The sequence below is a fragment of the Siphateles boraxobius genome, unplaced genomic scaffold (genome assembly GCF_051911475.1).
Source record: "Siphateles boraxobius isolate OS27281-9 unplaced genomic scaffold, OSU_SipBor_1 55, whole genome shotgun sequence".
NCBI classification, from domain to species: Eukaryota; Metazoa; Chordata; class Actinopteri; order Cypriniformes; family Leuciscidae; genus Siphateles; species Siphateles boraxobius.
Genome location: NW_027509181.1, coordinates 3796010 through 3812680, shown reverse-complemented (window position 1 = coordinate 3812680; position 16671 = coordinate 3796010). Strand labels below are relative to the sequence as shown.

At 49.7% G+C, this 16671-nt stretch overlaps 1 protein-coding gene across 2 annotated transcripts in view; it reads left to right on the top strand.

The window, feature by feature from the left end:
- The window catches only part of kcnh4b (potassium voltage-gated channel, subfamily H (eag-related), member 4b), a 59407-nt gene that overhangs the window by 35340 nt on the left and 7396 nt on the right, over window positions 1-16671 (top strand). For both annotated transcript variants that reach the window (XM_077205874.1, XM_077205873.1), the window contains exons 9-12: window positions 5183-5382; window positions 5648-5897; window positions 7678-7892; window positions 15751-16157. In XM_077205874.1, the coding sequence (XP_077061989.1) occupies window positions 5183-5382; window positions 5648-5897; window positions 7678-7892; window positions 15751-16157 (1072 nt within the window). The remainder of the gene's footprint in view (window positions 1-5182; window positions 5383-5647; window positions 5898-7677; window positions 7893-15750; window positions 16158-16671) is intronic.

Sequence of the window (16671 nt, the reverse complement as noted above, 5' to 3'; positions counted from 1 at the left end):
TTTCTGCTCTCCTGATCTGGAATTTCTCATGCTTCTGTGTCGACCATTCTGGCTACCGAGGGAATTCACAGCGGTCATTATCATGGCTGTGTACATTCCCCCACAAGCCGACACAGACCGGGCACTAAAGGAACTGTATGGGGAAATAAGCGAGCAGGAAACCGCGCACCCTGAGGCCGCGTTCATTGTGTCCGGGGACTTTAACAAAGCCAACTTTAAGAAAATAGCACCTAAATACCACCAACACATAAACTTTAACACACGAGGGGACCGGGTTTTGGATCATTGCTACTCCCCTTTCCGGGATGGCTACAAATCCCTCCCCCGCCCACCTTTTGGCAAATCGGATCACTCTTCCGTTCTCCTTCTGCCCGCTTACAGGCCGAAACTGAAACAGGAAACACCCGCCCTCAAAACGATCCAGTGCTGGTCGGACCAATCAGACTCTATGCTTCAGGACTGTTTTGATCACGCGGACTGGGAGATGTTCCGGTCGGCCTCTGATGACGACATCGAGGCTTATGCTGATAGCGTAACCTGTTTCATCAGGAAGTGCGTAGAAGACGTTGTTCCGATCAAAACAATACGGATTTACCCGAACCAGAAACCATGGATTAATGGCGATGTTCGTGCAGCACTCAACGCGCGGACCTCCGCTTTTAACTCCGGGAGTGCGGAGGAGCAAAAACAAGCAAGTTATGCCCTCCGAAAAACTATCAGAGCAGCAAAACGCCAATTCAGGGACAAGATTGAAGGACAGTTCAACACCACCGACTCTAGAAGCATGTGGAAGGGAATTAATAGCATTACGGACTATAAAGGAAACATAAACTCCACAGTGAACAACACTGCCTCTCTCCCAGATGAGCTGAACACTTTTTATGCTCGATTTGAGGGAACTAACATCCCCCTCGCGGAGAGAGTTCTCGCGGCTGAAGCTACAGAGGTTAGTACACTCTCCGTCTCTGTAGCGGATGTAACCCGATCTTTCCGTCGGGTGAACATCCGTAAAGCCGCGGGTCCAGACGGTATTCCGGGCCGCGTCATCAGAAAGTGCGCGAACCAACTAGCTGGTGTTTTTACGGACATTTTCAATTGGTCCCTCTCCTTGTCTGTAGTCCCCACATGCTTCAAAACGTCCATCATAGTACCTGTACCGAAGCAAACCAACATCACCTGCTTAAATGACTGGCGCCCTGTTGCTCTGACCCCCATCATCAGTAAATGCTTTGAGAGACTAGTCAGAGATTACATCTGCTCTGTTCTACCTTCCTCACTGGACCCACTGCAGTTTGCATACCGCAATAACCGCTCCACTGATGATGCTATTGCATCTACAATACACACTGCTCTCTCCCATCTGGAAAAGAGGAACACATATGTGAGAATGCTATTTGTAGACTACAGCTCAGCATTCAATACCATAGTGCCCTCCTTGCTTGATGTGAAACTCCGGGCTCTGGGCTTAAACAGCTTGCTGTGCAGCTGGATCCTGGACTTCCAGTCAAACAGACGCCAGGTGGTTAGAATAGGCAGCAACATCTCCTCATCACTGACCCTCAACACTGGAGCCCCACAGGGCTGTGTTCTCAGCCCACTCTTGTACTCCTTGTACACATATGACTGCGTGGCAACTCACAGCTCTAATTCCATCATCAAGTTTGCTGATGATACTACGGTCGTAGGTCTGATCACCGACAACGATGAAACGGCCTACAGAGAGGAGGTGCTCACTCTGACGCACTGGTGTCAGAGGAACAACCTCTCCCTCAACATCAGCAAAACCAAGGAGCTAGTGGTCGACTTCAGGAAGAACGACAGAGAACACAGCCCCATCACCATCAATGGAGCACCGGTGGAGAGAGTCAGCAGCTTCAAGTTCCTCGGTGTCCACATCACAGAGGAACTCACATGGTCCGTCCACACTGAGGCCGTCGTGAAGAAGGCTCATCAGCGCCTCTTCTTCCTGAGACGGCTGAGGAAGTTTGGAATGAACCGCCACATCCTCACACAGTTCTACACCAGCACCGTCGAGAGCATCCTGACTGGCTGCATCACTGCCTGGTATGGCAATACTACCAGCCGTAACCGCAAAGCCTTGCGAAGGGTGGTGCGCACTGCCAGCCGTATCATCGGAGGTGAGCTTCCCTCCCTCCAGGATATTTATGCCAGGCGGTGTGTGAAGAAAGCTCGGAGGATCATCAGAGACTCTAGCCACCCGAGCCATGGGCTGCTCTCACTGCTACCCTCAGGCCGGCGGTACCGCAGCATCAGGACACACACCAGCCGACTCCATGACAGCTTCTTCCCACAAGCAATTAGATTTCTAAACTCTTGATCCCTCATGATCAATAACCATAAACATTCTAACTGTCAACACAGCACAACATAACCTACTGCATTTACATAATATATATATATATATATATATATATATATATATATATATATATATATATATATATATATATATATATTTGCACCTTACGAGTATCTACTCTATGTATAATTACCTCTTTTTGTATTTTTGTATACTGTTGTATATGTAAATTGTTGTATATTGTATATTGTTGTATATTGTAAACTGTTGTATATTGTACATTGTATATTATTTATTGTTCTGTTAGTGTATATGGTACTGTGAGTAATTGTGCGCACATTAGATGTGTAATCTATGTAAATCTGATGTTTGCTGTAATTGTTTTCGTCACATCGTGTCATACTGCTATGTTGCTCGGAACTGCACCTAAGAATTTCACCCACTGTTGCACTTGTGTATATGGTTGTGTGACAATAAAAGGATTTGATTTGATTGATTTGATTCCTGTTTTATCCACTCCGTGACAGAACAAACCAGCCGTAATGAGGATTCAGCGGAGGGATTCTCACCAGCCACCAGTCTCTCCTATTACCTGCCCGCGTTATGAACGCATTATTAGGTTCACCGCCTTGAGTTCCCTTCAACAAGAGGGGACGAATGCTAGAGACTTTGCCCTGGAATTCAGCTCCGCTGCAGAGGGGCTGGGGCTGGGTGAGATGGCCCTTAAGGACCTGTTTAATTACGCCCTTGAGGAGCCCGTTGACCAGCCTGCTGTTGTCCCGGAGGCCGGCCCTGAGCAGTCCGCTGTCGTCCCGGAGGCCGTCCCTGAGCAGCCCGCTGTCGTCCCAGAGGCCGTCCCTGAGCAGCCCGCTGTCGTCCCTGAGGCCATTCCCGAGCAGCATGCTTTTGTTCCGGAGGCCGTTCCCGAGCAGCCTGCAGTAGCCCCGGAGGACCTGACTTCGATGGTCCCAGAGATGCCCACTCGCCCTATTGCACCGCCAGTGGGGATCAGAGAGGCTGCAGCACAGTCGAGACCTCGCAAACGGAGGCGGAGGAGGAGAGGGGTGCCTACGAGCCCACAGGGCTTGTAAGCCATCCTCAAGCATCTCGCCCTGCTGGCACAGCCCCAACTCCTTGCCCTGCCGGCACCGCCCAGGTTCCTTGCTCTGCCGGCACCGCCCAAGCTTCTTGCCCTCCCGGCGCCGCCCAGGTTCCTTGCTCTGCCGGCGCCGCCCAAGTTCCTTGCTCTGCCGGCGCCGCACAAGCTTCTTGCCCTGCCGGCGCCACCCAGGTTCCTTGCCTTGCCGATGCCGTCTGCCGATCCAGAGACCGTTCAGGTCACGTCTGCCGATCCAGAGACCGTTCAGGTCACGTCTGCCGATCCAGAGACCGTTCAGGTCACGTCTGCCGATCCAGAGACCGTTCATGTCACGTCTGCCGATCTAGAGACCGTTCAAGTCACGTCTGCCGATCCAGAGACTGTTCAGATCACGTCTGCCGATCCAGAGACTGTTCAGATCACGTCTGCCGATCCAGAGACTGTTCACGTCACGTCTGCCGATCCAGAGACTGTTAACGTCACGTCCGCCGAGCCAGTGTCTCCGGACAAGATGGCCACCGCCGAGCCTGTGTCTGTTTCTGTTCCTGAGCCGGTGTCTGTTTCTGTTCCTGCGCCGGTGTCTGTTCCTGCAGAGAGAACTGGTGGCTGGTGGCTGGTGAGGCGGTGAACCTAATAATGCGTTCATAACGCGGGCAGGAAATAGGAGAGACTGGTGGCTGGTGAGAATCCTTCCGCTGAATCCTCATTACGGCTGGTTCGTTCTGTCACGGAGTGGATAAAACAGGAAGCGAGGATTCATGTGCGTGAAAGGAATTTATTAAATAAACAAAACAACCTTGGAAACCTGGCGTTCCCAAGGAGGGACACCAAAAACAAGACAGGAACATCAAACGTGCAAGACCAAACAGAAGAAAAGACAAGCAGATCAGAGCACATACAAAGAGAGGGGAGGGAGGGGAGCCAGGGAGGGACGGGAGAGTTGAGCCAGGGGGGGAAGGGCGGGTTTCCGGACCCCAGGCTGAAGACCAGGGTTGCTCAGACAGTCCATCGGGTGGCCAGGGCGGATCCGGCTGTGCAGGTGACCAGGGCGGAGCAGGCTGTGCAGGCGGCCATGGCAGAGAGTACCAGGGCGGAGCAGGGTGTGCAGGCGACCGAGACGGGGCAGGCCCTTCGGGCGGCCATGGCGGAGATGACCAGGGCGGAGACAACCCTTTGGGCGGACATAGCGCACTCACGAATAGTTATAAGACAGACGTATCATTGAAGTACTACAGTGCTTCAGAACGTCACATTGACATGTTTGCTGTTTCTCATTATCATACAGAGGTAGCATTTGTCAGCCGCATACATTATTGAGGATGTATTGTATTATTGAATAATACATTATTCAATGATGATACATTATCATCATTGAAGAAGAGCATGCAGTCTTCAAAATGAGACACATCTTATGTAGATTTTAAACCCAGAAGATGACAATTTAAAAGAAAACACAATTAACCATGTCAATCGTAGATTTAGGATTTTATATTTATTACATCTCAGAAAATGTAGTTGAGTGTTTCATGACCCTTGATCCTCACAACCTGAACACAATTAACACAATAATTCTCACCATGTGAACATAAAATCATCTGCAGCCAATACCTCCTAATAACAGCCAAAAACAGGATCACTTACTTTTTTCACAGAACTGTTACATGTTTGCATGTTTAACATTACATGTTTAACATTAGCCTGTTTAATGCCCTTATTGCTAATTTGCTAGATCATAAATCTTATTGGTTCTTTCTCTAACACAGCTCTCATGCATGCTGTGGTTTTTGGGAATGTGACAGCCATCATCCAGCGCATGTACTCACGTCGCTCACAATATCACACGCGCATGAAAGATCTGAAGGACTTCATTCGTGTTCACCGGCTGCCACGGCAGCTGAAACAACGCATGCTGGAATATTTCCAGACCACCTGGTCTGTAAATAATGGCATTGATGTCAATGAGGTGAGAATGTCATTGGTTTTATCTATGCAGGGATTTCTTTTTTTTAAACAAATTTTAAACAGCAAAATCTACTTATTTAAAACCTACATTTTTTCTCTTTAATTTCCTAATAAAAAAGTAGGCACTCCGAGATGGATTTTAAGACCTTATTTCAATGCTTTCTCCAGCCAGAGGAACTCTGAACCAACATTAAAAAAACATAAAGTTTTGTTTTATATTATCCTTTTCAAACAATGGTAAAGGAGGTTTTCTGTCTTTTCTGCAGCTCTTGCGTGACTTTCCTGATGAGTTACGTGCTGACATAGCCATGCACTTAAACAAAGACATCCTGCAACTGCCTGTGTTTGAGGGTGCTAGTAGGGGCTGCCTGCGCTCTCTCTCCCTCCACATCAAAACCTCTTTCTGTACGCCGGGAGAATATCTCATCAGACAGGGGGACGCATTGCAGGCCAACTACTTTGTCTGTTCTGGGTCACTGGAGGTTCTAAAGGACAACATGGTCTTGGCTATTCTGGGTTTGTAACACACTTTGGGTTTGTAACATTTCTTTGATGCTTTTTTACATTTTGACTTGTTTTTTCTACATTCTATATTGACTTTCCTTCTGAAAACTACACCTGATTTATTAATGCAACTGGCACAGTGTAATAGTAATAACAAACAGTATGTTCAGGTGTATGTTCAGTGTAATTTTTCAGGATCAATGTACAGCATGTGTGACATGCTGTCAATTACCACAACACCGCTTTCAATTGTTCTCCAGTTTGTGAAAACGAATGAGAATCAAGCTAACCTACATTAGAAGTCTTATTGTAATGGAAGCCAGCTAGTAAAAAGCTGTGCAAGTAAACCTCACTCCCCTAGTCTCAAGAGGTACACTGGCAAGTCGTGACTGATGTTATGTCCAGTACACATTGTACGATTTTAATCAGTCCCAGATGAAAGATGACCAATCGTGGTTATTTCTGTGGTCGTGGCTCCTAAACGGTTGTCCTACTTCGTACATTGAGAGAGGTTAAAAGATGGCCGTTGTCACGGTCTTGTGACCAGAAATAGCCTGCAATAATTTTCTGACAGTGTCATAAATTTAGCATGATCATCTCCCAGTGTGCTGCTACGACCTACATCTACTGACTAGCCAATAAAAATGCAACATGAAATTCTGTTGATCAAGCGACAAAATTATTACCTCAAGCTCCAAGTTGGGCTCTTTTCCCTAGCCATGACTGTGTCCATATTCTCCTTTTCACTTACTTTTTTCAGCGCACATTAAACCACAATTGCCAAAGTGTGATTCATCTTGCTCTATTTGTTTACCACTAGCGCATACTGATGATGTTTTATTCTTCTATACTAACTCATAGCCTACAATTGACTAGGTGTCATAACCGTACAGTCTACAGTACATAGATGTCGTACCCAACTTTATTAGATCCATGTTGTACAGTGAGATGTAATGAACTTATAGGATTGCCGAAATTTTTCACTCTGTAGCAGGGATTAGATCCTGTGATCTTTAGCATCCTTGTTAGCGCACCCACCTCCCATGGTTGGTTTGAATCCCAGTCGGAGCGGTGCAAGTAGGACTAGTTACAATGGTGCTGTAATTTTGATGGAAGTAAGGTTTAGGGGGTTGAGTGTAATGGAGTTAAGCTAGTAATAATAATTTGTTACATTTATATAGCGCTTTTCTTGGTACTCAAAGGGCATAACATGGAATGGCGAATCTCCTATACCACCACCAATGTGCAGCATCCACCTAGATGATGTGACAGCAGCCATATTACGCCAGAACACCCACCACACACCAGAGGAGACAGAGTGATGAAGTCCAATGGGCAGTCCTTAGGAGGCCAATGGGCAAATTTAGGGTCTTTGTTAGTACGCCCACCTCCCATGCCTGTGACACTGTTTCAAATCCCGTTGGGACCAGTTACATTAGGAGTAATTCTTTTGTATAAAAATGTGTGTTGTTTAAGCTGTACAGTTGTCAGAAATATACTTCTAGTAGTGGGATTAATGGCCTATATAGTTTAGTGTAATTTAGTGATTAGTGTACAGAAGTGGTTAAATGTTAAATGTAAGTCTATGTCTTGTTAAACTTTTAAAACAATGTGTAGCGTATTCTAGTGCATTACCTTGCCCTTTAGAGTTCCTTTGTAAGTGCATTATAGTAAAAAGTATATTAAACCCAAAATATTATTTTAACAACTACAGTATTATACTTAGATAAAAAGAATTAAGCATTAGATTGATATGGAATCGATGTCATTGATGTCGTTGATGTCATTACAGGAAAAGGAGATCTGATCGGCTCAGACCTGCCAAGTCAGAATCATGTGATCAAGACAAATGCAGATGTGAAGGCACTGACATATTGTGACCTGCAGTACATCAGTATGAAAGGTTTAAGTGATGTTCTTGAACTATATCCTGAGTATGCCAGCATCTTTACTACCGACATCCACTGTAACCTCACATATAATCTGAGAGAGGGCAGTGAGACTGAGGTATGTCTACGATCTCTAACACACATACTTACATACATAGTACACTTAAACAAGACATTATCATAATCAAATCTGTCATATCAAAAGAAAAAGTATTAATTTACTTGCATATTCACTGCCACAAAATAGTCTGTTTGTGAGTGCCCAGTCTGTATGTAAATGAAGCCCTCTATGTAACAGTGTAATGGAAAAGAGATTAGAACACCTCTCCAAACAAAACAAAAACAAAAAAACATCTGTTGTATTGTTCTATTGGTATACAAATGTTCAAGTTGGTGTGAACAGACACATTACCGGCCATTCATTCAAATTAAAATGTTTATTGCACCAAATTTTCACTCCAATTGTGTGTTGGTGTAAGCAGGTCTTTAAGCGTCCTACTGAAAATGCTAATTCAGACCTGTACAGTAAAGGGAGAAACACCAATTGGTTTTATTCAATGTTTTAAACATTTTATCATAATTTTAAAAACATTTTTTAAGGAGATAGGGCTGGTGATGGCGCAGTGGATAAGACAACTGCCTTTGGTGTGACTCGGGTTCGAATCCACTGTGAGACACCAATGTGTCCCTGAGCAAGACACTTAACCCCTAGTTGCTCCAGAGGCGTGCGACCTCTGACATATATAGCAATTGTAAGTCGAGAATACTTACGATTGACTTAGAGAATACACATATGACCCGAAGGAAGCATATGGAAAACACTGGGGTGTCCAGCCGCAGGTGGAATATTTCAACCCCAGGGGTGGCAAGGTGGCTTGCCAAGGGAAAGACACATACTCAGAGAGGGTTACAGTGGAAATACACATGTGGGGGTCGCTCAGAGGAGGGACCATACACACGGGAGGCACCTAGTCGACGCGCAGGGAATAGACACTGGCGCCGACGTCAGGAGTGCTGGAGGAGCTCAGGGCTTTCGGGGAAGCTCACCTGAGGAGAATATCGCACGTATCCAGTTCGTGGAGTGGAATGGCGAGCAAGCGAAGACACCTGAGCGGGTCCGGTACTAGCTTGTTGAAGCGAGTACATAAGAGGACACAGGCTCCACTCAGAGATTATAGAATCTGGCGAATGTGTTAGGTGTCGCCCAGCCTTCAGCTCTGCAGATGTCTGTTAGCGAGGCGCCATGCGCTAGAGCCCAAGAGGACGCCACACTCCGGGTGGAGTGGGCAGTCACACCAAGGGGGCACGGTCGACCTTGCTGCTGGTAAGCCAAAGCAATGGCGTCCACTATCCAGTGAGACAACCTTTGCTTGGAGAGAGCCTTTCCCTTCAGCTTCCCACCATAACAGACAAAGAGCTGGTCTGAGGTCCTGAAACACTGCGTTCTGTCTACATAGGCGCGGAGAGCGCGTACTGGACAGAGCAGTGCCAAGGCTGGGTCTGCCTCCTCCAGGGGCAGCGCTTGAAGGTTCACCACCTGGTCCCGGAAGGGAGTGGTAGGAACCTTGGGCACGTATCCAGGCCGGGGTCTCAGGATCACGTGAAAATAAGCCGGCCTGAATTCCAGGCACGCTTTGTCAACGGAGAATCCCCTACCGTGCAGGTCGTCTACCCTCTTGATGGAGGCCAGTGCAACCAGGAGCGCTGTCTTCATAGACAGGAATTTAAGCTCGACTGATTGCAGGGGCTCAAATGGAGCACTCTTCAGGGCAGTTAGAACCACTGAGAGGTCCCAAGAGGGAAAGAGAGGAGGGCGAGGCGGATTTAGTCTCCTCGCTCCTCTCAGGAACCTGATGAACAGGTCGTGCTTCCCCACCGACTTACCTTCGATGAGGTCATGGTGTGCGGCAATGGCCGCAACATAGACCTTCAGGGTGGAGGGAGACAGCCTTCGCTCCAGCCCCTGTTGAAGGAAGGAAAGCACAACGCTGATCGAGCATCTCCTGGGGTCTTCTCGGTGAGAAGAGCACCAGCTGACGAAGAGGTTCCACTTCAACGCATAGACGTGTCTCGTGGACGATGCCCTAGCGGAAGTAGATGGTAGCCACCACCGCTGGTGGTAGGGTACTCAAACCTGCCTCATCCCATCCAGGAGCCTCACGTGGAGGTTCCAGAGATCGGGACGAGGGTTCCATAGGGTGCCCCGTCCCTGAAAAAGAAAGTTCTTCCTCAGAGGGATCGGCCAGGGAGGTGCTGTCGTGAGGAGTACTAGTTCGGGGAACCAGGTCCGGTTGGGCCAGTAAGGGGCAACCAGGGTGACCTGCTCCTCGTCCTCCCTGACCTTGTGCAAGGTCTGCGCAAGAAGGCTCACTGGGGGAAACGCATACTTGCGGCCCTGCGGCCAGCTGTGCGCCATAGCATCCGTGCCGAGCGTGCCCTCGGTCAGGGAATAAAACTGGGCGCAATGGGTCGAGTCGTGGGAGGCAAACAGATCTATCTGTGCGTCCCCGAACTGGTCCCAAATCAGCTGAACTGACTGGGGATGGAGCCGCCATTCTCCAGGAAGTGGCTGAAGCCGTGAGAGCTTCTTTTTTTGGGGTAAGCATATCCCAAGCTTAGGGGAAGTATGCAATTAATGCCAACCCAGAGGGGGGGGGGGGGTTGGGGTGACTTAGAGAATACACATATGACCCGAAGGAAGCATATGGAAAAAACTGGGGTGTCCAGCCGCAGGTGGAATATTTCAACCCCAGGGGTGGCAAGGTGGCTTGCCAAGGGAAAGACACATACTCAGAGAGGGTTACAGTGGAAATACACATGTGGGGGTCGCTCAGAGGAGGGACCATGCACACGGGAGGCACCTAGTCGACGCGCAGGGAATAGACACTGGCGCCGACGTCAGGAGTGCTGGAGGAGCTCAGGGCTTTCGGGGAAGCTCACCTGAGGCGAATATCGCACGTATCCAGTCCGTAGAGTGGAATGGCGAGCAAGCGAAGACACCTGAGCGGGTCTGGTACTAGCTTGTTGAAGCGAGTACATGAGAGGACACAGGCTCCACTCAGAGATTATAGAATCTGGCGAATGTGTTAGCTGTCGCCCAGCCTGCAGCTCTGCAGATGTCTGTTAGCGAGGCGCCATGCGTTAGAGCCCAAGAGGACGCCACACTCCGGGTGGAGTGGGCAGTCACACCAAGGGGGCACGGTCGACCTTGCTGCTGGTAAGCCAAAGCAATGGCGTCCACTATCCAGTGAGACAACCTTTGCTTGGAGAGAGCCTTTCCCTTCAGCTTCCCACCATAACAGACAAAGAGCTGGTCTGAGGTCCTGAAACACTGCGTTCTGTCTACATAGGCGCGGAGAGCGCGTACTGGACAGAGCAGTGCCAAGGCTGGGTCTGCCTCCTCCAGGGGCAGCGCTTGCAGGTTCACCACCTGGTCCCGGAAGGGAGTGGTAGGAACCTTGGGCATGTATCCAGGCCGGGGTCTCAGGATCACGTGAGAATAAGCCGGCCCGAATTCCAGGCACGCTTCGTCAACGGAGAATCCCCTACCGTGCAGGTCGTCTACCCTCTTGATGGAGGCCAGTGCAACCAGGAGCGCTGTCTTCATAGACAGGAATTTAAGCTCGACTGATTGCAGGGGCTCAAATGGAGCACTCTTCAGGGCAGTTAGAACCACTGAGAGGTCCCAAGAGGGAAAGAGAGGAGGGCGAGGCGGATTTAGTCTCCTCGCTCCTCTCAGGAACCTGATGACCAGGTCGTGCTTCCCCACCGACTTACCTTCGATGAGGTCATGGTGTGCGGCAATGGCCGCAACATAGACCTTCAGGGTGGAGGGAGCAGCCTTCGCTCCAGCCCCTGTTGAAGGAAGGAAAGCACAACGCTGATCGAGCATCTCCTGGGGTCTTCTCGGTGAGAAGAGCACCAGCTGACGAAGAGGTTCCACTTCAACGCATAGACGTGTCTCGTGGACGACGCCCTAGCGGAAGTGATGGTAGCCACCACCGCTGGTGGTAGGGTACTCAAACCTGCCTCGTCCCATCCAGGAGCCACACGTGGAGGTTCCAGAGATCGGGACGAGGGTTCCATAGGGTGCCCCGTCCCTGAGAAAGAAGGTTCTTCCTCAGAGGGATCGGCCAGGGAGATGCTGTCGTGAGGAGTACTAGTTCGGGGAACCAGGTCCGGTTGGGCCAGTAAGGGGCAACCAGGATGACCTGCTCCTCGTCCTCCCTGACCTTGTGCAAGGTCTGCGCAAGAAGGCTCACTGGGGGAAACGCATACTTGCGGCCCTGCGGCCAGCTGTGCGCCATAGCATCCGTGCCGAGTGTGCCCTCGGTCAGGGAATAAAACTGGGCGCAATGGGTCGAGTCGTGGGAGGCAAACAGATCTATCTGTGCGTCCCCAAACTGGTCCCAAATCAGCTGAACCGACTGGGGATGGAGCCGCCATTCTCCAGGAAGTGGCTGAAGCCGTGAGAGCTCGTCGGCTGCACAGTTCAGCGCTCCGGGAATGAAAATGGCTCGAAGCGACCTCAGATGCTTCTGACTCCATAGGAGGAGGTGGCGAGCGAGTTGCGACATACGGCGGCAGCGTAGACCACCTTGATGGTTGATGTACGCTACAGTAGCGGTATTGTCTGAACGGACTAGTACATGTTGACCCCTGAGCAACGCCCGGAAGCGGTGCAGGGCAAGGCGTAATGCCAACAACTCGAGGCAATTGACATGCCATAGCCGCTGGGGTCCTGTCCAGGAGCCCGCAGCAGCATGTCCATCGCACATGGCGCCCCAGCCCGTGGTGGAGGCATCTGTTGAGACAACAACATGCCGGGAGGCTCGTTCCAGGGGGACACCCGCCCTGAGAAAACTGAGGTTCGACCACGGGGTGAAGAACTGACGGCAGGTCGGAGTAACTGGTACTCGGAGCGTGCCGTGTTGCCATGCCCACCTCGGGACTCGGTCGCAAAGCCAAAGCTGAAGCGGTCTCATATGAAGCAATCCGAGCGGCGTGACCGCGGCTGCAGATGCCATATGCCCCAGGAGCCTCTGAAAGAGTTTCACTGGAACCGCACACCTGCCCTCGAATTGTCTCAGGCAAGTCAGCAGTGACTGCGCCCACTCGCTCGTGAGCTGCGCGGACATGGCGACCGAGTCGATGTCCAAACCAAGAAAAGAGATCCTCTGCACGGGGCTAAGTTTGCTCTTCTCCCAGTTGACCCAAAGTCCCAGACGAGCTAGGTGCCGAAGCACTAGGTCCCTGTGTTCGCAAACCTGATCTCGAGAGTGAGCCAGGATCAGCCAGTCGTCGATATAACTCAGGATGCGAACCCCGTGTTCCCGAAGGGGAACAAGGGCAGCCTCGACGACCTTCGTGAAGATGCGAGGAGACAGGGCTAGCCCGAAAGGGAGAACCCCGTACTGGTAAGCCTGCCCCTCGAAAGCAAACCGAAGGAACGGTCTGTGTCGAGGAAGAATGGAGACATGAAAGTAGGCGTCCTTCAGGTCGATCGCTGCAAACCAATCCTGGGGCCGTATGCATTTGAAAACGCGTTTGGCGGTGAGCATCTTGAACGGCATCCTGTGAGGGGAGCAGTTCAGCACGCGCAAGTCCAGGATTGGCCGTAACCCACCGGTTTTCTTGGGGACAATGAAGTAGGGGCTGTAGAAGCCGGACCTCATCTCGGCTGGAGGAACAGTCTCGATTGCACCCTTCACCAGCAGGGTGGCAATCTCTGCTCTCATGATGGGGGCATTGCCACCGACCAAAGTGGAGCGGACTCCCCTGAAGCGGGGAGGAGATCTTGCAAACTGAATCGCATAGCCGAGCCTGACGGTCCGCGCGATCCAGCGGGACAGATGGGGAAGCTCTAGCCAGGCTCCCAGGAACTGAACCAGCGGGATCATGCGAACCACAGGCGTCCCCCCGGAGGGGCAGCGAAGCGGAGTAACTGGCCCAGACGTGGACGGCATAGCGGCCCGGTGTGGGGGCACAGTTAGCAACCGCGCCTTGGCAGAGGTGGCCAGGGGAGCTCTGCCAGGGGTCTGGCGACAGAGGGGGACAGGGGCGAAGCGGTCCGTGGATGGCACGCCGTGTCAACGCGCAGCTCATCAAAGAGCCCTGGGTTTGTCCTACCCTCGTGCATGTCTCTGAGCATCTGGGCCTGGTAGACCTGCAGAGTGGCCATAGTATGCAGTGAAGCAGCTGCCTGTCCCGCCGCTCTGTAAGACTTCGCCAGCAGGGTCGACGAAAATCTAGAGGCTTTGGATGGGTGCTTAGGCTCGCCCCGAGAAGAAGCACTCTGAGGACATAGTTGCATGGCAACAGAGCGTTCGACCGGGGGAAGCCCAGTAAACCCACGGACAGCTGCCTCATCGAGGGAGGAAAGGCGGATGAGACCAGCGAGTGGTCCCGAGAAGACAGGGGGGTCTTCCAGGACTTCGAGATCTCATCATGCACATCCGGGAAGAAAGGTATTGGGGTTTGCCGAGGACGAGGGTCGGCGGCCTTACCCAAAAACCAGGGTGGAGGCCTCCACTCAAGTCCGATGTTGGCGGCTGCCCGGGGAAAGCATGGCCGTCATCTCCGTATCAGACTCGAGCACAGCCATATGCACACCGGAAGGTGGCAGCTGTGACGAGCCCTCACTTCCAGAAGACTCAAACTCACCTAGTGATGCTACAACAGACATGGCATCTTCCTCTGTAGCTTCAGCTGAAACACGCGGGCCACCAGAGGGTAGACCCGCGGGTATCAGCAGTTCACTAGCGGACACCGTCATTGAAGAGGGGGGCTGGGGTTGCGGACACATAGTCGGCGCCTTGTTCCAGACCGTAACCCTTAGGTCACCCTGGCCACCAGCCGCAGGACGGGGGGTGGATGAGGGGACTCTCACTCTTGCGAGTTCACGGAGTCTCGACCGTAATGACGCGATGGTCATGTTCCCACAGAGAGAACATGAGTCATCCACGAGCTCGTTCCCATCAGACTCCGATACCGATCTGCCGCAACCAGAAGTACACGGGCGAGACATCTTTAAAAAGACGTGCCACGTGTAAACTCTTTTAGTGAGAGAAAACCCAAGTGTTGAAGCACCCGGGGAGAAACGCACCGACTGGCAGACCACTGCAACAGACCAGCAGGAAGCACGCTTTCACCGTAGATCGCCATCACACCAACACTCGAGGTACTCGTTTGTGAAGCTGACAATTCAGAGATGGCTTGTGGAGAGAAGAATACACTTGGCTCCGAAGCGAAAACATATCTGCATGTTGCTGGCTTCCTCCTTTTATACCCACGAGGTGGGGCGGAGTTACGCCATGAAAATTCTGCAGACCCATGGCATTTATTTGCCATTGGCTCGTTTTGTAATACTCGAAGTTGATAGGCTTTCTAAGCGAAACCCCATTCGTCGTCATCCGACGTAACTCGGAGTGACAACGAAAGGGAACAATTCAGCCATCTTCACAGTCTCTGTTGTCTTTTTCATATTGTTACAGCAGAATACAAAGAAAAACAGAAAAGAAAAACAAAAGCTTTTGCCACAGATTCTGATCAAACCAATGTCACATTAAAATACTAAGCATTACTTTATTTTACTGACAGATAAAAATAGGGCATGAAAATTTTTAAAATGTACAGTTCCTTAATTCAAATGGAATGATAATTTATTATTTGAAAATGATTTGTTTTCGTCTTTTGAGTGGAAGTTCCTCCTCAAACTGGAAGTGCCACTCATAATTTGAAACCTCTTTTGGTAAAAGGTGGATGTACTTCATTTATGTAGCCATCTACAAACCTAACAACAAACTCTATTCTTTAAAACAATGGTAACCATAAAACCAACAGAAACTGTTTTAAATTTCAAACAAACTAAACTGACTCTTTCACTTAAAAGGCAGGAGTTACTAAAGTTGCCATATTGGGCGTTCCAGTTTCTCATATACCACTGTTGTCATTTCTTTGTCTTCTCCTTGACGCAGAACTACCCAGATTCCTGTGCATCAACTGAGAATAAGCGTCCATCCATTGTAGAAAAGACTGATGATGCAAACAAGTACTTCCACATCCCACCTTCTTCCAATACATGCCGAAATCTTCTTCTGCCAAATCTTGGCAGCCCAGTGCGACATACATCCTTGGGGAACCTTTTAGGAGAGGAGTTACTGCAATTCAATGCCCTGAGACATTGCCGTTCACCCGTCAGGGGTTGGAGTCCAAACCCCTCCCCTAAACCACAGACCAAAGTACAGAAACAAACCCATCCACCCTCATCTACACCTAAACCCAGCCATAGGACACAGATAGATTCTGAAGGTACAGGACGCAAACCTGCCAAACTGCTCATCCCCAGTTTCAACTGCTTTGGACCACCAGATCTTAGTCCAAGGTAACATACAGTTTTAAGATTTATAGATTTTTACAATCACTTGGACACATTTCTCAATACTTAGATCACTTTTTCCTTACCAAATTTCAGATTGGCACAGCAGTAAATTTCACATCCAAAATGCACTAAAACCACCAAAACACTTCATTCATGTCTCAAATTAAGTCATTCTTCCATAACACTAGCAAAGGTTGTCAACCAACAAACATACTTTTTTACTCATAAAATAATGCCCTAAACACTAACAGGTACATAAAGCATTATACAATGTTTTCTTTTGTAAAATGCCTTTACAAAACAAGAATGACTCCTATCTACTGTTTTTAATTCACTGCAGTATGTTACGTGATCCATGTTTACATTACAGTCCAAATTATTCCTAAATTGTCACCTTTTTTATAGATGGTAATGAAATTGAAAGACTAACAACCATGTACGTGTTCAGCTAATTGCTTTAAAGGTGCATTGTGTAATATTTCTGAGGATCTATTGCCAGAAATGCAATATAAGATCC